Genomic DNA, 22,585 nt, shown 5'->3' with positions numbered 1-22,585 from the left:
CTACCAAATCAACCCCCTTACCAAATCACCCCCTTACCAAATCACCCCCTACCAAATCACCCCCCCCTACCAAATCACCCCCTACCAAATCAATCCCCCCTCAACCCCAACCCCCTACCAAATCACCCCCCACCATATCAACCCCCATGCTCTAACAGAGTCCCACCCCAAAAAACAGACTTAAAGCAGGCTTGATATACAGTGAGATATATAATCAAATAGTAATACACACAAAAAACAAAACAAACAGTAAAACAAAATTATAAAAATAATTATAAAAATTATAATCTGGGTTTGTTTGTGGAGTTGTGAAATTAGCTGGGGCCATGTCTTTTACAAAGGATAAAAACGTTTGGTTTATTTAAACAAAAAATGTTTTATGTTGCTTAACTTCGTAATCTACATCCTTGAGTCACTTCCCATCATGCTCACCTACCTCCACTTCCCATCATGCTCACCTACCTCCACTTCCCATCATGCTCACCTACCTCCACTTCCCATCATGCTCACCTACCTCCACTTCCCATTATGCTCACCTACCTCCCCTTCCCATCATGCTCACCTACCTCCACTTCCCATTATGCTCACCTACCTCCACTTCCCATCATGCTCACCTACCTCCCCTTCCCATCATGCTCACCTACCTCCACTTCCCATCATGCACCTACCTCCCCTTCCCATCATGCTCACCTACCTCCACTTCCCATCATGCACCTACCTCCCCTTCCCATCATGCACCTACCTCCCCTTCCCATCATGCTCACCTACCTCCCCTTCCCATCATGCTCACCTACCTCCCCTTCCCATCATGCTCACCTACCTCCACTTCCCATCATGCACCTACCTCCCCTTCCCATCATGTTCACCTACCTCCCCTTCCCATCATGCACCTACCTCCCCTTCCCATCATGCTCACCTACCTCCACTTCCCATCATGCACCTACCTCCACTTCCCATCATGCACCTACCTCCACTTCCCATCATGCACCTACCTCCCCTTCCCATCATGCTCACCTACCTCCACTTCCCATCATGCACCTACCTCCCCTTCCCATCATGTTCACCTACCTCCCCTTCCCATCATGCACCTAACTCCCCTTCCCATCATGCTCACCTACCTCCCCTTCCCATCATGCTCACCTACCTCCACTTCCCATCATGCACCTACCTCCACTTCCCATCATGCACCTACCTCCCCTTCCCATCATGCTCACCTACCTCCCCTTCCCATCATGCACCTACCTCCCCTTCCCATCATGCTCACCTACCTCCCCTTCCCATCATGCTCACCTACCTCCACTTCCCATCATGCACCTACCTCCCCTTCCCATCATGTTCACCTACCTCCCCTTCCCATCATGCACCTACCTCCCCTTCCCATCATGCTCACCTACCTCCACTTCCCATCATGCTCACCTACCTCCCCTTCCCATCATGCACCTACCTCCCCTTCCCATCATGCACCTACCTCCCCTTCCCATCATGCACCTACCTCCCCTTCCCATCATGCTCACCTACCTCCACTTCCCATCATGCACCTACCTCCCCTTCCCATCATGCTCACCTACCTCCACTTCCCATCATGCTCACCTACCTCCCCTTCCCATTATGCTCACCTACCTCCACTTCCCATCATGCACCTACCTCCCCTTCCCATCATGCACCTACCTCCCCTTCCCATCATGCACCTACCTCCCCTTCCCATCATGCTCACCTACCTCCCCTTCCCATCATGCACCTACCTCCCCTTCCCATCATGCACCTACCTCCCTTCCCATCATGCTCACCTACCTCCACTTCCCATCATGCACCTACCTCCACTTCCCATCATGCACCTACCTCCCCTTCCCATCATGCACCTACCTCCACTTCCCATCATGCACCTACCTCCCCTTCCCATCATGCTCACCTACCTCCATTTCCCATCATGCACCTACCTCCACTTCCCATCATGCACCTACCTCCCCTTCCCATCATGTTCACCTACCTCCCCTTCCCATCATGCACCTAACTCCCCTTCCCATCATGCTCACCTACCTCCACTTCCCATCATGCACCTACCTCCCCTTCCCATCATGCTCACCTACCTCCACTTCCCATCATGCACCTACCTCCACTTCCCATCATGCACCTACCTCCCCTTCCCATCATGCTCACCTACCTCCCCTTCCCATCATGCACCTACCTCCCTTCCCATCATGCTCACCTACCTCCCCTTCCCATCATGCTCACCTACCTCCCCTTCCCATCATGCTCACCTACCTCCACTTCCCATCATGCACCTACCTCCCCTTCCCATCATGTTCACCTACCTCCCTTCCCATCATGCACCTACCTCCCCTTCCCATCATGCTCACCTACCTCCACTTCCCATCATGCTCACCTACCTCCCCTTCCCATCATGCACCTACCTCCCTTCCCATCATGCACCTACCTCCCTTCCCATCATGCACCTACCTCCCTTCCCATCATGCTCACCTACCTCCACTTCCCATCATGCACCTACCTCCCCTTCCCATCATGCTCACCTACCTCCACTTCCCATCATGCTCACCTACCTCCCCTTCCCATTATGCTCACCTACCTCCACTTCCCATCATGCACCTACCTCCCCTTCCCATCATGCACCTACCTCCCCTTCCCATCATGCACCTACCTCCCCTTCCCATCATGCTCACCTACCTCCCCTTCCCATCATGCACCTACCTCCCCTTCCCATCATGCACCTACCTCCCCTTCCCATCATGCTCACCTACCTCCACTTCCCATCATGCACCTACCTCCACTTCCCATCATGCACCTACCTCCCCTTCCCATCATGCACCTACCTCCACTTCCCATCATGCACCTACCTCCCCTTCCCATCATGCACCTACCTCCCCTTCCCATCATGCTCACCTACCTCCATTTCCCATCATGCACCTACCTCCACTTCCCATCATGCACCTACCTCCACTTCCCATCATGCTCACCTACCTCCCCTTCCCATCATGCTCACCCACCTCCCCTTCCCATCATGCACCTACCTCCCCTTCCCATCATGCTCACCTACCTCCCCTTCCCATCATGCACCTACCTCCACTTCCCATCATGCACCTACCTCCCCTTTGAGATTATATTTTTAACGTGAACCCTCATATTAAACAGAGTATAATCTTGATCTATACATTATTAAACACAATCTGGATTCCTTGAACTCTCTTAAAAAGAACCAATGGGATGAGGACTGATCTATACATTATTAAACTCAATCTGGATTCCTTGAACTCTCTTAAAAAGAACCAATGGGATGAGGATTGATCTATACATTATTAAACTCAATCTGGATTCCTTGAACTCTCTTAAAAAGAACCAATGGGATGAGGATTGATCTATACATTATTAAACTCAATCTGGATTCCTTGAACTCTCTTAAAAAGAACCAATGGGATGAGGACTGATCTATACATTATTAAACTCAATCTGGATTCCTTGAACTCTCTTAAAAAGAACCAATGGGATGAGGATTTAGGTGAACAACTTTCAGACTAGACTTGTCAAGAGTATGCTTCAGAGAATACATTCTTCATCTACAGTGCCTTGCGAAAGTATTCGGCCCCCTTGAACTTTGCGACCTTTTGCCACATTTCAGGCTTCAAACATAAAGATATAAAACTGTATTTTTTTTTGTGAAGAATCAACAACAAGTGGGACACAATCATGAAGTGGAACGACATTTATTGGATATTTCAAACTTTTTTAACAAATCAAAAACTGCAAAATTATTCAGCCCCTTTACTTTCAGTGCAGCAAACTCTCTCCAGAAGTTCAGTGAGGATCTCTGAATGATCCAATGTTGACCTAAATGACTAATGATGATAAATACAATCCACCTGTGTGTAATCAAGTCTCTGTATAAATGCACCTGCACTGAGATAGTCTCAGAGGTCCGTTAAAAGCACAGAGAGCATCATGAAGAACAAGGAACACACCAGGCAGGTCCGAGATACTGTTGTGAAGAAGTTTAAAGCCGGATTTGGATACAAAAAGATTTCCCAAGCTTTAAACATCCCAAGGAGCACTGTGCAAGCGATAATATTGAAATGGAAGGAGTATCAGACCACTGCAAATCTACCAAGACCTGGCCGTCCCTCTAAACTTTCAGCTCATACAAGGAGAAGACTGATCAGAGATGCAGCCAAGAGGCCCATGATCACTCTGGATGAACTGCAGAGATCTACAGCTGAGGTGGGAGACTCTGTCCATAGGACAACAATCAGTCGTAAATTGCACAAATCTGGCCTTTATGGAAGAGTGGCAAGAAGAAAGCCATTTCATGAAGATATCCATAAAAAGTGTCGTTTAAAGTTTGCCACAAGCCACCTGGGAGACACACCAAACATGTGGAAGAAGGTGCTCTGGTCAGATGAAACCAAAATTGAACTTTTTGGCAACAATGCAAAACGTTATGTTTGGCGTAAAAGCAACACAGCTCATCACCCTGAACACACCATCCCCACTGTCAAACATGGTGGTGGCCGCATCATGGTTTGGGCCTGCTTTTCTTCAGCAGGGACAGGGAAGATGGTTAAAATTGATGGGAAGATAGATGGAGCCAAATACAGGACCATTCTGGTAAAAAACCTGATGGAGTCTGCAAAAGACCTGAGACTGGGACGGAGATTTTTATCTTCCAACAAGACAATGATCCAAAACATAAAGCAAAATCTACAATGGAATGGTTCAAAAATAAACATATTTCCAGGTGTTAGAATGGCCAAAGTCAAAGTCCAGACCTGAATCCAATCGAGAATCTGTGGAAAGAACTGCAACCATGTTTTTCGGTTTATCATTATTGTCCATTGACGAAGATCTTTATTTATTTAATCAATGTTAGAATAAGGCTGTAAGGGGTCTGAATACTTTCCGGAGGCTCTGTATACACAAAAAAGATTTTGGGGGGCTGTTTTGTTAGACTTCAGTGAGTCATTTGACATCATCGTCTGCTGATGGAAAAATATATGTGCTATGTCTTTACACCCCCTGCTATAATGGTGGATAAAAAGTGACCTGTCTAACAGAACACAGAGGGTGTTCTTTAACAGTACTTGTATATGTGAGAGATTTGGACATGTTGAAAGCACCGAAAGCACAACTACCTGGCACACGGCACGCACAAGACATGTCACCGGAGGTCCCTTAATTAACAGTCCCCAGGTCCAGAAGAAACTATGGGAGACTCACAGCACGGACACCCCACAAGACATGTCACCGGAGGTCCCTTAATTAACAGTCCCCAGGTCCAGAAGAAACTATGGGAGACACACAGCACGGACACCCCACAAGACATGTCACCGGAGGTCCCTTAATTAACAGTCCCCAGGTCCAGAAGAAACTATGGGAGACTCACAGCACGGACACCCCACAAGACATGTCACCGGAGGTCCCTTAATTAACAGTCCCCAGGTCCAGAAGAAACTATGGGAGACACACAGCACGGACACCCCACAAGACATGTCACCGGAGGTCCCTTAATTAACAGTCCCCAGGTCCAGAAGAAACTATGGGAGACACACAGCACGGACACCCCACAAGACATGTCACCGGAGGTCTCTTAATTAACAGTCCCCAGGTCCAGAAGAAACTATGGGAGACACACAGCACTACGGGATCACTTCCATGTCCCTCGGTTCAATACAATATGTTTATTTAGACGATACCAGTGGATGTATATTTAGTGTCAGATGCCTGGGCCTTTAGCCACCCAATGAGACAGACAGACGGAAGAGTGTTCCTAGGCAACCTGAAAGCAGGAAGAGAGTAATATAATCACCTGGGAACATTGTGTTATCTCCCCTGTTTGCATATCATTCCCTTCATCCCTCCTTCCCTCCATCTCTCCTTCCCTTCATCTCTAATCCCTCCTTCCCTTCATCTCTCCTTCCCTCCTTCCCTTCATCTCTCCTTCCCTTCATCTCTCCATCTCTCCTTCCCTCCTTCCCTTCATCTCTCATTCCCTTCATCTCTCCATCTCTCCTTCCCTTCATCTCTCCTTCCCTCATTCCCTTCATCTCTCCTTCCCTCATTCCCTTCATCTCTCCATCTCTCCTTCCCTCCAACTCTCCATCCCTTCATCTCTCCTTCCCTTCATCTCTCCTTCCCTTCATCTCTCCTTCCCTCCGTCCCTTCATCTCTCCTTCCCTTCATCTCTCCTTCCCTTCATATCTCCTTCCCTTAATCCCTTCTTCCCTTCATCTCTCCATCCCTCCTTCCCTCCATCTCTCCTTCCCTTCATCTCTCCTTCCCTCCTTCCCTTCATCTCTCCATCCCTCCATCTCTCCTTCCCTTCATCTCTCCATCCCTCCATCTCTCCATCTCTCCTTCCCTTCATCCCTTCATCTCTCCTTCCCTTCATCTCTCCTTCCCTCCATCTCTCCTTCCCTTCATCCCTCCTTCCCTCCATCTCTCCTTCCCTTCATCTCTCCTTCCCTCCTTCCCTTCATCTCTCCATCCCTCCTTCCCTCCATCTCTCCTTCCCTTCATCCCTTCATCTCTCCTTCCCTCCATCTCTCCTTCCCTTCATCTCTCCTTCCCTCCATCGTTCCTTCCCTTCATCTCTCCTTCCCTCCATCTCTCCTTCCCTCCTTCCCTTCATCTCTCGATCCCTCCTTCCCTTCATCTCTCCATCCCTCCTTCCCTTCATCTCTCCATCCCTTCATCTCTCCTTCCCTTCATCTCTCCTTCCCTCCTTCCCTTCATCTCTCCTTCCCTCCATCTCTCCTTCCCTTCATCTCTCCTTCCCTTCAACTCTCCTTCCCTTCATCCCTTCTTCATCTCTCCATCCCTCCTTCCCTTCATCCCTTCTTCCCTCCTTCCCTTCATCTCTCCTTCCCTCCATCTCTCCTTCCCTCCATCTCTCCTTCCCTTCATCCCTTCTTCCCTCCTTCCCTTCATCTCTCGATCCCTCCTTCCCTTCATCCCTCCATCTCTCCTTCCCTTCATCTCTCCATCCCTCCATCCCTACTTCTCTCCTTCCCTTCATCCCTCCATCCCTCCTTCCCTTCATCTCTCCTTCCCTTCATCCCTCCTTCTCTCCATCCCTCCTTCCCTTCATCCCTTCATCTCTCCATCCCTCCTTCCCTTCATCTCTCCTTCCCTTCATCCCTCCTTCTCTCCATCTCTCCTTCCCTTCATCTCTCCATCCCTCCTTCCCTTCATCTCTCCATCCCTCCTTCCCTTCATCTCTCCTTCCCTCCATCTCTCCTTCCCTTCATTTCTCCTTCCCTCCATCTCTCCTTCCCTCCATCTCTCCTTCCCTTCATCCCTCCTTCTCTCCATCCCTCCTTCCCTTCATCCCTCCTTCCCTTCATCTCTCCATCCCTCCTTCCCTTCATCTCTCCATCCCTCCTTCCCTCCATCCCTCCTTCCCTTCATCTCTCCATCCCTCCTTCCCTTCATCCCTTCATCTCTCCATCCCTCCTTCCCTTCATCTCTCCTTCCCTCCATCTCTCCTTCCCTCCATCTCTCCTTCCCTTCATCCCTTCTTCCCTTCATCTCTCGATCCCTCCTTCCCTTCATCCCTCCATCTCTCCTTCCCTTCATCTCTCCATCCCTCCATCCCTCCTTCTCTCCTTCCCTCCATCCCTTCATCTCTCCATCCCTCCTTCCCTTCATCTCTCCTTCCCTTCATCCCTCCTTCTCTCCATCCCTCCTTCCCTTCATCTCTCCATCCCTCCTTCCCTTCATCCCTTCATCTCTCCATCCCTCCTTCCCTTCATCCCTTCATCTCTCCATCCCTCCTTCCCTTCATCATCCTAAACCTGTGGGATCAGAATTTCAGTAAGGACTCAGGACCCACATTGGTAACATGAAGGCTAAACCACATATTCAGCATTGGTGTTTCATTATATTCAGGTTGTCTTGGCAGGAGTAGTGACATGGTAATCACCATTAGATTCAGGATGTCTTGGCAGGAGTAGTGACATGGTAATCAACATTAGATTCAGGATGTCTTGGCAGGAGTAGTGACATGGTAATCACCATTAGATTCAAGATGTCTTGGCAGGAGTAGTGACATGGTAATCAACATTAGATTCAGGATGTCTTGGCAGGAGTAGTGACAATATAATCACCATTATATTCAGGATGTCTTGGCAGGAGTAGTGACATGGTATTCAACATTAGATTCAGGTTGTCTTGGCAGGAGTAGTGACATGGTAATCAACATTAGATTCAGGATGTCTTGGCAGGAGTAGTGACATGGTAATCAACATTAGATTCAGGATGTCTTGGCAGGAGTAGTGACATGGTAATCAACATTAGATTCAGGATGACTTGGCAGGAGAGATGACAACATAATCGACATTATATTCAGGATGTCTTGGCAGGAGTAGTGACATGGTAATCAACATTAGATTCAGGATGTCTTGGCAGGAGTAGTGACATGGTAATCAACATTAGATTCAGGTTGTCTTGGCAGGAGTAGTGACATGGTAATCAACATTAGATTCAGGATGTCTTGGCAGGAGTAGTGACATGGTAATCAACATTAGATTCAGGTTGTCTTGGCAGGAGTAGTGACATGGTAATCAACATTAGATTCAGGATGTCTTGGCAGGAGTAGTGACATGGTAATCAACATTAGATTCAGGATGTCTTGGCAGGAGTAGTGACATGGTAATCAACATTAGATTCAGGATGTCTTGGCAGGAGAGATGACAACATAATCAACATTAGATTCAGGATGTCTTGGCAGGCGAGATGACAACATAATCAACATTAGATTCAGGATGTCTTGGCAGGAGTAGTGACATGGTAATCACCATTAGATTCAGGATGTCTTGGCAGGAGTAGTGACATGGTAATCAACATTAGATTCAGGATGTCTTGGCAGGAGTAGTGACATGGTAATCAACATTAGATTCAGGATGTCTTGGCAGGAGTAGTGACAACATAATCACCATTAGATTCAGGATGTCTTGGCAGGAGTAGTGACATGGTAATCAACATTAGATTCAGGTTGTCTTGGCAGGAGTAGTGACATGGTAATCAACATTATATTCAGGATGTCTTGGCAGGAGAGATGACAACATAATCAACATTAGATTCAGGATGTCTTGGCAGGAGTAGTGACATGGTAATCAACATTAGATTCAGGATGTCTTGGCAGGAGAGATGACATGGTAATCAACATTATATTCAGGTTGTCTTGACAGGAGAGATGACATGGTAATCAACATTAGATTCAGGTTGTCTTGGCAGGAGAGATGACATAGTAATCAACATTATATTCAGGTTGTCTTGGCAGGAGAGATGACATGGTAATCACCATTAGATTCAGGTTGTCTTGGCAGGAGTAGTGACATGGTAATCACCATTATATGCAGGATGTCTTGGCATGAGTAGTGACATGGTAATCACCATTAGATTCAGGATGTCTTGGCAGGAGTAGTGACATGGTAATCAACATTATATTCAGGTTGTCTTGGCAGGAGAGATGACATGGTAATCAACATTAGATTCAGGTTGTCTTGGCAGGAGAGATGACAACATAATCAACATTATATTCAGGATGTCTTGGCAGGAGTAGTGACATGGTAATCAACATTAGATTCAGGATGTCTTGGCAGGAGTAGTGACAACATAATCAACATTAGATTCAGGATGTCTTGGCAGGAGTAGTGACATGGTAATCAACATTAGATTCAGGATGTCTTGGCAGGAGTAGTGACATGGTAATCAACATTAGATTCAGGATGTCTTGGCAGGAGTAGTGACATGGTAATCAACATTAGATTCAGGATGTCTTGGCAGGAGAGATGACAACATAATCACCATTAGATTCAGGATGTCTTGGCAGGAGTAGTGACATGGTAATCAACATTAGATTCAGGATGTCTTGGCAGGAGTAGTGACAACATAATCACCATTAGATTCAGGATGTCTTGGCAGGAGAGATGACAACATAATCAACATTAGATTCAGGTTGTCTTGGCAGGAGAGATGACAACATAATCACCATTAGATTCAGGATGTCTTGGCAGGAGTAGTGACAACATAATCACCATTATATTCAGGATGTCTTGGCAGGAGTAGTGACATGGTAATCAACATTAGATTCAGGTTGTCTTGGCAGGAGAGATGACAACATAATCACCATTAGATTCAGGATGTCTTGGCAGGAGTATTGACATGGTAATCACCATTAGATTCAGGATGTCTTGGCAGGAGTAGTGACATGGTAATCAACATTAGATTCAGGATGTCTTGGCAGGAGTATTGACATGGTAATCACCATTAGATTCAGGATGTCTTGGCAGGAGTAGTGACATGGTAATCAACATTAGATTCAGGATGTCTTGGCAGGAGTATTGACATGGTAATCACCATTAGATTCAGGATGTCTTGGCAGGAGTAGTGACATGGTAATCAACATTAGATTCAGGATGTCTTGGCAGGAGTAGTGACATGGTAATCAACATTAGATTCAGGATGTCTTGGCAGGAGTAGTGACATGGTAATCACCATTAGATTCAGGATGTCTTGGCAGGAGTAGTGACATGGTAATCAACATTAGATTCAGGATGTCTTGGCAGGAGTAGTGACATGGTAATCAACATTAGATTCAGGATGTCTTGGCAGGAGTAGTGACATGGTAATCAACATTAGATTCAAGTCACATTGATAAACTGCCCATTATGTCTTTGTTTACCATCCATCTCAGGTCAAGATGTATCATGGGTAATATTTTAAATTGTGGGTCATTTGATTATGTATCCCCAGGCAGCTGGGACCATATAATGATGTCATCATGTTGATGTCAACAAGAGCTTTAGCACCTGGGTGTGTGTGTGTGTGTGTGTGTGTGTGTGTCTGTGTGTGTGGGTGTGTGTGTGTGTGTGTGTGTGTGTGTGTGTGTGTCTGTGTGTGTGTGTCTGTGTGTGTGTGTGTGTGTGTGTGTGTGTGTGTGTCTGTGTGTGTGTGTGTGTGTGTCTGTGTGTGTGTGTGTGTGGGTGTGTGTGTGTGTGTGTGTGTCTGTGTGTGTGTGTGTGTGTGTGTGTGTGTGTGTGTGTGTGTGTGTGTGTGTGTGTGTGTGTGTGTGTCTGTGTGTGTGTGTGTGTGTGTGTGTGTGTGTGTGTGTGTGTGTGTGTGTGTGTGTGTCTGTGTGTGTGTGTGTGTGTGTGTTATGCATTTCATACAGATTTGATATTCCTAAATAATACATTTGCAGGGAAGACGATTATCTCAGTGACACTGCAAACAAAGGATTATTCCATTGTAAACATTCTGTAGTCTTTGGTAAATATTATATTAAAAATGCATTCCTTGGCAACTACAGACCTACCTGTCACTTCCCAAATGACATCCTATTTGCTATAATGTGTACTACTTTTGACCAGAGCCGTAAGGGAGACTGGTCAATAGTGCTTTTTAAAGGGAATAGGGCACCATTTGAGACTTAAAGAGATTCCTATTGCCCCTTTCCTCTCATGGTGTATAAACAGTGGCATCTGTCTTTCCTGTGCTAATGGTTCCTGCCCGGAGAGAGATTGGTCATTATCGGTCGGTAACATTGACCGGCTCCCGGAGACCGTCAGTTACGCGTGGAAGGTTTTTGGCTAATCATTGATAGATCTGCTGTTGCTAACCGGGGTCCCGGGGGAAGAGGAGGGGAAAGGTGCTGGAGTTGTCGCATCCAGTTGCGTTTATAGACTAGCTAGTAACCGGCTGTTGGCGCTTCAGAGAACACAACAAGTAGGGACAATATGCCTACTGAAGTAGCCTAGCTACTGGTTTTATAGATTATATAGGATATCGATTTGTATAATTAAGTCTATAATGGTTTATATCACGGTAAATTACCTCACTCAACTTAACGCAGTCGGCGCGATGCAACTCCCTCGTTTCATGACGTTTGTTCTGGTCATTTCTTGTGAGTTGTACCGGGCAGTCGCGGGTCCGGGCGCTGGGTTGAAGACGTGGGAGAGGTTTAGTAAATTGGACTACCCCGGGGACAAAGCTTTCCTCTACGACACCTTTCCTGACAACTTCATGTGGGCGGTTGGAACGGCAGCTTACCAGGTAGAGGGTGCGTTTGAGAAAGACGGGAAGGGCCTGTCCATTTGGGACACTTTTACGCGCGGCGGGAACCGGATAGCTACCGGGGACGTTGGCAGCGACAGCTACCATAACACCCAAAGCGACGTCCGGGCGCTCAAACAGCTCGGGGTCAGTCACTACCGCTTCTCGCTCTCGTGGTCGCGGATATTTCCAAACGGCAGCCGCGGTAGCTACAACGAGATCGGAACCAACTACTACCGGACGCTAATACGGAAGCTGAAGGAGATCAACGTGCAGCCGGTGATCACGCTCTATCACTGGGACTTACCTGACAACCTGCAGAGAACGTTCGGCGGGTGGAGCGACCCAGCGCTCGTGGAGCTTTTCCGTGATTATGCAGATTTCTGTTTCCAAACATTCGGTGACGATGTGAAGTATTGGATCACGATAGACAACCCGTTCCTGGTGGCGTGGAACGGGTACGGTACTGGGAAGGTGGCTCCGGGAATCAAGAATGACCCGGACCTGCCGTTTAGAGTGGGACACAACCTCCTCAAGGTGAGAGAGTGAGAGCACTAAATCACAGGTCCCCTTCCAAAATAGCACACTATTCCCTATATAGTGCAATGCTTTTTTGACCAGGTACAAAATAGTGCACTATGAAGGGAATGTGGATGTCATTTAGTACAGACGGCACCTGTTCAACTCTGCGTCAGAGTTTATTCACTGGAATGTCACTGTCGTCAATAGAGGACCATTATTTTTGTCTTGATATTCTCCATGATTTAAAATGCATCCTGTGCTTGAATTGTGTTCTAAATGGTCAAATACATTCAATTAAATAATGGAAAAGCAGAATAATCCCATTTGAAATATATATATATATTTTTTACATTCAAAACAATTTATCTCCATCCCTCTGTCTCTTTCTCTTCCCTCCTCCCCTCCCCTCCTCTCCTCTCCTCTCCCCTCCTCTCCTCTCCTCTCCTCTCCTCTCCTCTCCTCTCCTCTCCTCTCCTCTCCTCTCCTCTCCCTCCTCCTCTCCCTCCCCTCCCCTCCTCCTCTCCTCTCCTCCCCTCCCCTCCCCTCCTCCCCTCCCCTCCCCTCCTCCCCTCCCCTCCCCTCCCCTCCTCCCCCCCCTCCCTCCCCTCCTCTCCTCTCCTCTCCTCTCCTCCCCTCCTCCCCCCAGGCTCATGCTGCAGCGTGGCACCTCTACGACCGCCACTACCGGCCCCAGCAGCAGGGGAAAGTTTCAATGGCGCTTGCCTCCCATTGGATCAAGCCCAGCAGGACACGGCGTGAGAGCCTGCAGGCGTGTCAGTGGTCCTTGGACTTTGTGTTGGGCTGGTTCGCCAGACCCCTCTTCATTGATGGAGATTACCCCCCTAGCATGAAGCACAACCTGTCCCACCGCCTGCCCTCGTTCACACAGGCACGTAGCCCGGGGTTAGCCTAGACCCAGGGCAGCGGTTCTCAACCTGAGTACTAGTATAGAGACCAGCCCCACTCTACCTGCCCTCGTTCACACAGGCACGTAGCCCGGGGTTAGCCTAGACCCAGGGCAGCGGTTCTCAACCTGAGTACTAGTATAGAGACTAGCCCCACTCTACCTGCCCTCGTTCACACAGGCACGTAGCCTGGGGTTAGCCTAGACCCAGGGCAGCGGTTCTCAACCTGAGTACTAGTATAGAGACTAGCCCCACTCTACCTGCCCTCGTTCACACAGGCACGTAGCCTGGGGTTAGCCTAGACCCAGGGCAGCGGTTCTCAACCTGAGTACTAGTATAGAGACTAGCCCCACTCTACCTGCCCTCGTTCACACAGGCACGTAGCCCGGGGTTAGCCTAGACCCAGGGCAGCGGTTCTCAACCTGAGTACTAGTATAGAGACTAGCCCCACTCTACCTGCCCTCGTTCACACAGGCACGTAGCCCGGGGTTAGCCTAGACCCAGGGCAGCGGTTCTCAACCTGAGTACTAGTATAGAGACTAGCCCCACTCTACCTGCCCTCCTTCACACAGGCACGTAGAATAGAATAGGCCCTTCCTCTCTGTCCCAAATGGCACGCTATTCCCTCTAAAGTGCACTTCTTTTGATCAGGACCCTGTTCCCTTTAGAAAGTTATATTGTTATTCTATTTTGCAACAGATTGAAAGTTATTCTCCTCTCATCCCTTCTCCTCTCCTCTCCTCCCCTTTCATCCCTCCCCTCTCATCCCTTCTCCTCTCCTCCCCTTTCATCCCCTCTCCTCTCCTCTCCTCTCCTCTCCTCTCCTCTCCTCTCCTCCCCTCTCCTCTCATCCCTTATCCTCCCCTCTCCTCTCCTTCTCTCATCCCTTCTCCTCCCCTCTCCTCTCATCCCCTCTCTTCTCCTCTCATCTCATTCCCTCTCCTCTCATCCCTTCTCCTCCCCTCTCTTCTCCTCATCTCATTCCCTTTCCTCTCATCTCATCCCCTCTCCTCTCATCCCCTCTCCCTCCTCCCCTCTGATCCCCTCTCCTCTCATTCCCTCTCCTCTCATCCCCTCTCCTCTCATGCCCTCTCCTCAAATCTCATCTCCTATCATCCTCTCTCCTCTCACCCCCTCTCCTCTCCTCCCCTTTCATCCCCTCTCCTCCACTCCCATCTCCTCCCATCTCCTCTCCTCTCATCCCTTCTCCTCCCATCTCTTCCCATCTCCTCTCCTCGCATCTCTTCTCCTCTCATCTCCTCCCCTCTCCTTTCCTCTATCCAGGCAGAGAGGGATGAGGTGAGGGGGACCGCTGACTTCTTTGCTCTGTCCCATGGGCCTTCTCTGAGCTACCAGCTGATTGACGTCAGTCTCAAATTTGGCCAGATTGAAGTTCTGGACCTGAGGATGCTGCTATACTGGATCAGAGAAGAGTACGACAACCCACCCATCTACATAGTAGAGAGTGGCTGGTAGGTTACTGTTGTGTTATGGAAATATACCACAACTCAGACTGTGATATGGATGAGATGCAGCTATGTTATGATATGAACTATAGTCTATGTTATGATATGTTATGAACTGTAGTCTATGTTATGTCATGATATGAACTGTAGTCTATGTTATGTCATGTTATGATATGAACTGTAGTCTATGTTATGCCATGTTATGATATGTTATGAACTGTAGTCTATGTTATGTCATGATATGAACTGTAGTCTATGTTATGTCATGTTACGATATGTTAGGAACTGTAGTCCATGTTATGTCATGATATGAACTGTAGTCTATGTTATGTCATGTTATGAACTGTAGTCTATGTTATGTCACATTATGATATGAACTGTAGTCTATGTTATGAACTGTAGTCTATGTCATGTTATATGTTATGAACTGTAGTCTATGTCATGTTATGAACTGTAGTCTGTTATGTCATGTTATATGTTATGAACAGTAGTCTATGTTATGTCATGTTATGATATGTTATGAACTGTAGTCTATGTTATGTCATGTTATGATATGAACTGTAGTCTATATTATGTCATGTTATGAACCTTAGTGAACTGTAGTCTATGTTATATGTTATGAACTGTAGTCTATGTTATGCCATGTTATATGTTATGAACTGTAGTCTATGTTATGAACTGTAGTCTATGTTATGCCATGTTATATGTTATGAACTGTAGTCTATGTTATGAACTTTAGTCTATGTTATCAACTGTAGTCTATGTTATGCCATGTTATATGTTATGAACTGTAGTCTATGTCATGTTATGAACTGTAGTCTATGTCATGTTATGAACTGTAGTCTATGTTATGAACTGTGGTCTATGTTATGAACTGTAGTCTGTCATGTTATGAACTGTAGTCTATGTTATGAACTGTAGTCTATGTTATGTCATGTTATGATATGAACTGTAGTCTATGTTATGAACTGTAGTCTATGTTATGAACTGTAGTCTATGTTATGTCATGTTATGATATGAACTGTAGTCTATGTTATGTCATGTTATGTTATGAACTGTAGTCCATGTTATGTCATGATATGAACTGTAGTCTATGTTATGTCACATTATGATATGAACTGTAGTCTATGTTATGATATGTTATGAACTGTAGTCTATGTCATGTTATATGTTATGAACTGTAGTCTATGTCATGTTATGAACTGTAGTGAACTGTGGTCTATGTCATGTTATATGTTATGAACTGTAGTCTATGTCATGTTATGAACTGTAGTGAACTGTAGTCTGTTATGTCATGTTATATGTTATAAACTGTAGTCTATGTTATGTCATGTTATATGTTATGAACTGTAGTCTATGTTATGTCATGTTATGATATGTTATGAACTGTTCGTCTATGTTATGTCATGTTATGATATGAACTGTAGTCTATATTATGTCATGTTATGAACCTTAGTGAACTGTAGTCTATGTTATATGTTATGAACTGTAGTCTATGTTATGAACTGTGGTCTATGTTATGAAATGTAGTCTATGTTATGAACTGTAGTCTATGTTATGCCATGTTATATGTTATGAACTGTAGTCTATGTCATGTTATGAACTGTAGTCTATGTTATCATTTACATTTAACATTTAAGTCATTTAGCAGACGCTCTTATCCAGAGCGACTTACAAATTGGTGCATTCACCTTATGACCTCCAGTGGAACAGTAGTGCATCTAAATCTTTTCAGGGGGAGGGGGGGTGAGAGGGATTACTTTATCCTATCCTAGGTATTCCTTAAAGAGGTGGGGTTTCAGGTGTCTCCGGAAGGTGGTGATTGACTCCGCTGTCCTGGCGTCGTGAGGGAGTTTGTTCCACCATTGGGGGGCCAGAGCAGCGAACAGTTTTGACTGGGCTGAGCGGGAACTGTACTTCCTCAGTGGTAGGGAGGCGAGCAGGCCAGAGGTGGATGAACGCAGTGCCCTTGTTTGGGTGTAGGGCCTGATCAGAGCCTGGAGGTACTGAGGTGCCGTTCCCCTCACAGCTCCGTAGGCAAGCACCATGGTCTTGTAGCGGATGCGAGCTTCAACTGGAAGCCAGTGGAGGGAGCGGAGGAGCGGGGTGACGTGAGAGAACTTGGGAAGGTTGAACACCAGACGGGCTGCGGCGTTCTGGATGAGTTGTAGGGGTTTAATGGCACAGGCAGGGAGCCCAGCCAACAGCGAGTTGCAGTAATCCAGACGGGAGATGACAAGTGCCTGGATTAGGACCTGCGCCGCTTCCTGTGTGAGGCAGGGTCGTACTCTGCGGATGTTGTAGAGCATGAACCTACAGGAACGGGCCACCGCCTTGATGTTAGTTGAGAACGACAGGGTGTTGTCCAGGATCACGCCAAGGTTCTTAGCGCTCTGGGAGGAGGACACAATGGAGTTGTCAACCGTGATGGCGAGATCATGGAACGGGCAGTCCTTCCCCGGGAGGAAGAGCAGCTCCGTCTTGCCGAGGTTCAGCTTGAGGTGGTGATCCGTCATCCACACGGATATGTCTGCCAGACATGCAGAGATGCGATTCGCCACCTGGTCATCAGAAGGGGAAAGGAGAAGATTAATTGTGTGTCGTCTGTATAGCAATGATAGGAGAGACCATGTGAGGTTATGACAGAGCCAAGTGACTTGGTGTATAGCGAGAATAGGAGAGGGCCTAGAACAGAGCCCTGGGGGACACCAGTGGTGAGAGCACGTGGTGTGGAGACGGATTCTCGCCACGCCACCTGGTAGGAGCGACCTGTCAGGTAGGACGCAATCCAAGCGTGGGCCGCGCCGGAGATGCCCAACTCGGAGAGGGTGGAGAGGAGGATCTGATGGTTCACAGTATCGAAGGCAGCCGATAGGTCTAGAAGGATGAGAGCAGAGGAGAGAGAGTTAGCTTTAGCAGTGCGGAGCGCCTCCGTGATACAGAGAAGAGCAGTCTCAGTTGAATGACTAGTCTTGAAACCTGACTGATTTGGATCAAGAAGGTCATTCTGAGAGAGATAGCGGGAGAGCTGGCCAAGGACGGCACGTTCAAGAGTTTTGGAGAGAAAAGAAAGAAGGGATACTGGTCTGTAGTTGTTGACATCGGAGGGATCGAGTGTAGGTTTTTTCAGAAGGGGTGCAACTCTCGCTCTCTTGAAGACGGAAGGGACGTAGCCAGCGGTCAGGGATGAGTTGATGAGCGAGGTGAGGTAAGGGAGGAGGTCTCCGGAAATGGTCTGGAGAAGAGAGGAGGGGATAGGGTCAAGCGGGCAGGTTGTAGGGCGGCCGGCCGTCACAAGACGCGAGATTTCATCTGGGGAGAGAGGGGAGAAAGAGGTCAGAGCACAGGGTAGGGCAGTGTGAGCAGAACCAGCGGTGTCGTTTGACTTAGCAAACGAGGATCGGATGTCGTCGACCTTCTTTTCAAAATGGTTGACGAAGTCATCTGCAGAGAGGGAGGAGGGGGAGGGGGAGGAGGATTCAGGAGGGAGGAGAAGGTTGCAAAGAGCTTCCTAGGGTTAGAGGCAGATGCTTGGAATTTAGAGTGGTAGAAAGTGGCTTTAGCAGCAGAGAGAGAAGAGGAAAATGTAGAGAGGAGGGAGTGAAAGGATGTCAGGTCCGCAGGGAGGCGAGTTTTCCTCCATTTCCGCTCGGCTGCCCGGAGCCCTGTTCTGTGAGCTCGCAATGAGTCGTCGAGCCACGGAGCGGGAGGGGAGGACCGAGCCGGCCTGGAGGATAGGGGACATAGAGAGTCAAAGGATGCAGAAAGGGAGGAGAGGAGGGTTGAGGAGGCAGAATCAGGAGATAGGTTGGAGAAGGTTTGAGCAGAGGGAAGAGATGATAGGATGGAAGAGGAGAGAGTAGCGGGGGAGAGAGAGCGAAGGTTGGGACGGCGCGATACCATCCGAGTAGGGGCAGTGTGGGAAGTGTTGGATGAGAGCGAGAGGGAAAAGGATACAAGGTAGTGGTCGGAGACTTGGAGGGGAGTTGCAACGAGGTTAGTGGAAGAACAGCATCTAGTAAAGATGAGGTCGAGCGTATTTCCTGCCTTGTGAGTAGGGGGAAGGTGAGAGGGTGAGGTCAAAAGAGGAGAGGAGTGGAAAGAAGGAGGCAGAGAGGAATGAGTCAAAGGTAGGCGTGGGGAGGTTAAAGTCGCCCAGAACTGTGAGAGGTGAGCCGTCCTCAGGAAAGGAGCTTATCAAGGCATCAAGCTCATTGATGAACTCTCCGAGGGAACCTGGAGGGCGATAAATGATAAGGATGTTAAGCTTGAAAGGGCTGGTAACTGTGACAGCATGGAATTCAAAGGATGCGATAGACAGATGGGTAAGGGGAGAAAGAGAGAATGACCACTTGGGAGAGATGAGGATCCCGGTGCCACCACCCCGCTGACCAGAAGCTCTCGGGGTGTGCGAGAACACGTGGGCAGACGAAGAGAGAGCAGTAGGAGTAGCAGTGTTGTCTGTGGTGATCCATGTTTCCGTCAGTGCCAAGAAGTCGAGGGACTGGAGGGAGACATAGGCGGAGATGAACTCTGCCTTGTTGGCCGCAGATCGGCAGTTCCAGAGGCTACCGGAGACCTGGAACTCCACGTGGGTCGTGCGCGCTGGGACCACCAGATTAGGGTGGCCGCGGCCACGCGGTGTGGAGCGTTTGTATGGTCTGTGCAGAGAGGAGAGAACAGGGATAGACAGACACATAGTTGACAGGCTACACAAGAGGCTACGCTAATGCAAAGGAGATTGGAATGACAAGTGGACTACACGTCACGAGTGTTCAGAGAGTTAAGCTTACGTAGCAAGAATCTTATTGACTAAAATGATTAAAATGATACAGTACTGCTGAAGTAGGCTAGCTGGCAGAGGCTGCGTTGTTGACTAAGTAGGCTAGTTGGCATTGGCTGCGTTGTTGACACTACACTAATCAAGTCGTTCCGTTGAGTGTAATAGTTTCTACTATATGTTATGAACTGTAGTCTATGTTATATGTTATGAACTGTAGTCTATGTCATGTTATGAACTGTAGTCTATGTTATGAACTGTAGTCTATGTTATGAACTGTAGTCTATGTTATGAACTGTAGTCTGTCATGTTATGAACTGTAGTCTATGTTATGAACTGTAGTCTATGTTATGACATGTTATATGTTATGAACTGTAGTCTATGTCATGTTATGAACTGTAGTCTATGTCATGTTATGAACTGTAGTGAACTGTAGTCTATGTCATGTTATATGTTATGAACTGTAGTCTATGTCATGTTATGAACTGTAGTGAACTGTAGTCTGTTATGTCATGTTATATGTTATAAACTGTAGTCTATGTTATGTCATGTTATGATATGTTATGAACTGTAGTCTATGTTATGTCATGTTATGATATGTTATGAACTGTAGTCTATGTTATGTCATGTTATGATATGTTATAAACTGTAGTCTATGTTATGTCATGTTATGATATGTTATGAACTGTAGTCTATGTTATGCCATGTTATGATATGTTATAAACTGTAGTCTATGTTATGTCATGTTATGATATGTTATGAACTGTAGTCTATGTTATGTCATGTTATGATATGTTATAAACTGTAGTCTATGTTATGTCATGTTATGATATGTTATGAACTGTAGTCTATGTTATGAACTGTAGTCTATGTTATGACATGTTATATGTTATGAACTGTAGTCTATGTTATGTCATGTTATGATATGTTATGAACTGTAGTCTATGTTATGTCATGTTATGATATGTTATAAACTGTAGTCTATGTTATGTCATGTTATGATATGTTATGAACTGTAGTCTATGTTATGTCATGTTATGATATGTTATAAACTGTAGTCTATGTTATGTCATGTTATGATATGTTATGAACTGTAGTCTATGTTATGAACTGTAGTCTATGTTATGTCATGTTATGATATGTTATGAACTGTAGTCTATGTTATGTCATGTTATGATATGTTATGAACTGTAGTCTATGTTATGTCATGTTATGATATGTTATGAACTGTAGTCTATGTTATGTCATGTTATGATATGTTATGAACTGTAGTCTATGTTATGTCATGTTATGATATGTTATAAACTGTAGTCTATGTTATGTCATGTTATGATATGTTATGAACTGTAGTCTATGTTATGAACTGTAGTCTATGTTATGTCATGTTATGATATGTTATGAACTGTAGTCTATGTTATGTCATGTTATGATATGTTATGAACTGTAGTCTATGTTATGTCATGTTATGATATGTTATGAACTGTAGTCTATGTTATGAACTGTAGTCTATGTTATAAACTGTAGTCTATGTTATGTCATGTTATGATATGTTATAAACTGTAGTCTATGTTATGTCATGTTATGATATGTTATGAACTGTAGTCTATGTTATGAACTGTAGTCTATGTTATGTCATGTTATGATATGTTATGAACTGTAGTCTATGTTATGAACTGTAGTCTATGTTATGTCATGTTATGATATGTTATGAACTGTAGTCTATGTTATGAACTGTAGTCTATGTTATGTCATGTTATGATATGTTATGAACTGTAGTCTATGTTATGAACTGTAGTCTATGTTATGTCATGTTATGATATGTTATGAACTGTAGTCTATGTTATGAACTGTAGTCTATGTTATGAACTGTAGTCTATGTTATGTCATGTTATGATATGTTATGAACTGTAGTCTATGTTATGAACTGTAGTCTATGTTATGACATGTTATGATATGTTATGAACTGTAGTCTATGTTATGTCATGTTATGATATGTTATGAACTGTAGTCTATGTTATGTCATGTTATGATATGTTATGAACTGTAGTCTATGTTATGACATGTTATGATATGTTATGAACTGTAGTCTATGTTATGTCATGTTATGATATGTTATGAACTGTAGTCTATGTTATGTCATGTTATGATATGTTATGAACTGTAGTCTATGTTATGTCATGTTATGATATGTTATGAACTGTAGTCTATGTTATGAACTGTAGTCTATGTTATGTCATGTTATGAACTGTAGTCTATGTTATGAACTGTAGTCTATGTTATGAACTGTAGTCTATGTTATGCCATGTTATGAACTGTGCTAATAACTGTTACTACTACATAATAACACAGGGTTGTCCAGGGAGATATCAAGACAGAGGACATAAAGCTCCCCAGCTTGTAATCCTATGAGACGGAAATGAGTTACCTCTGGTTTATGAGACTAATACCAGTTTAGGATATTTTATTAGGTTTATTAGGTTTTGGTTCTATAAGGTAATATCAGTCAGTTAACGTGACCTTTAAAAATTATGAAGCCTTTGTGTGCTTTAAGTGCTTGTTTTGGAAAGTATTCAGACCCCTTGACTTTTTCCACATTTAACACATTTTTCATCCATTCTGAAATGGATGAAAATAAAAATGACAAATCCTCATCAATCTACATACAATTCAACATAATGACAGAGTGAAAACAGGTTTTTAGATTATTTTTTGGCAAATGTAATTCAAATAAAAAACCGAAATACCTTATTTTATGTAAGTACTCAGACCCTTTGCTATGAGACTCACGGCACAAGGCGAGAACCAGATGCAGACACAGGAAACAGATGGTTGGAGTCCTACAATGTTTATTA

At 45.8% G+C, this 22,585-nt stretch overlaps 1 protein-coding gene across 1 annotated transcript in view; it reads left to right on the top strand.

The window, feature by feature from the left end:
* The first annotated feature begins 11,546 nt into the window (after positions 1 to 11,546).
* Positions 11,547 to 22,585, top strand: part of kl (klotho) — a 51,696-nt gene continuing 40,657 nt past the window's right edge. Inside the window, 3 exon segments of the mRNA XM_065023997.1 lie at positions 11,547 to 12,597; positions 13,229 to 13,475; positions 14,776 to 14,959. Of these exon segments, the coding sequence (XP_064880069.1) occupies positions 11,818 to 12,597; positions 13,229 to 13,475; positions 14,776 to 14,959 (1,211 nt within the window). The 5' untranslated portion in view covers positions 11,547 to 11,817.

This window comes from Oncorhynchus nerka, linkage group LG10 (assembly GCF_034236695.1).
Source record: "Oncorhynchus nerka isolate Pitt River linkage group LG10, Oner_Uvic_2.0, whole genome shotgun sequence".
In the NCBI taxonomy this organism is placed as follows: Eukaryota; Metazoa; Chordata; class Actinopteri; order Salmoniformes; family Salmonidae; genus Oncorhynchus; species Oncorhynchus nerka.
Note: the sequence above shows the minus strand (reverse complement) of the source record. Positions and strands in the feature narration are given on the sequence as shown.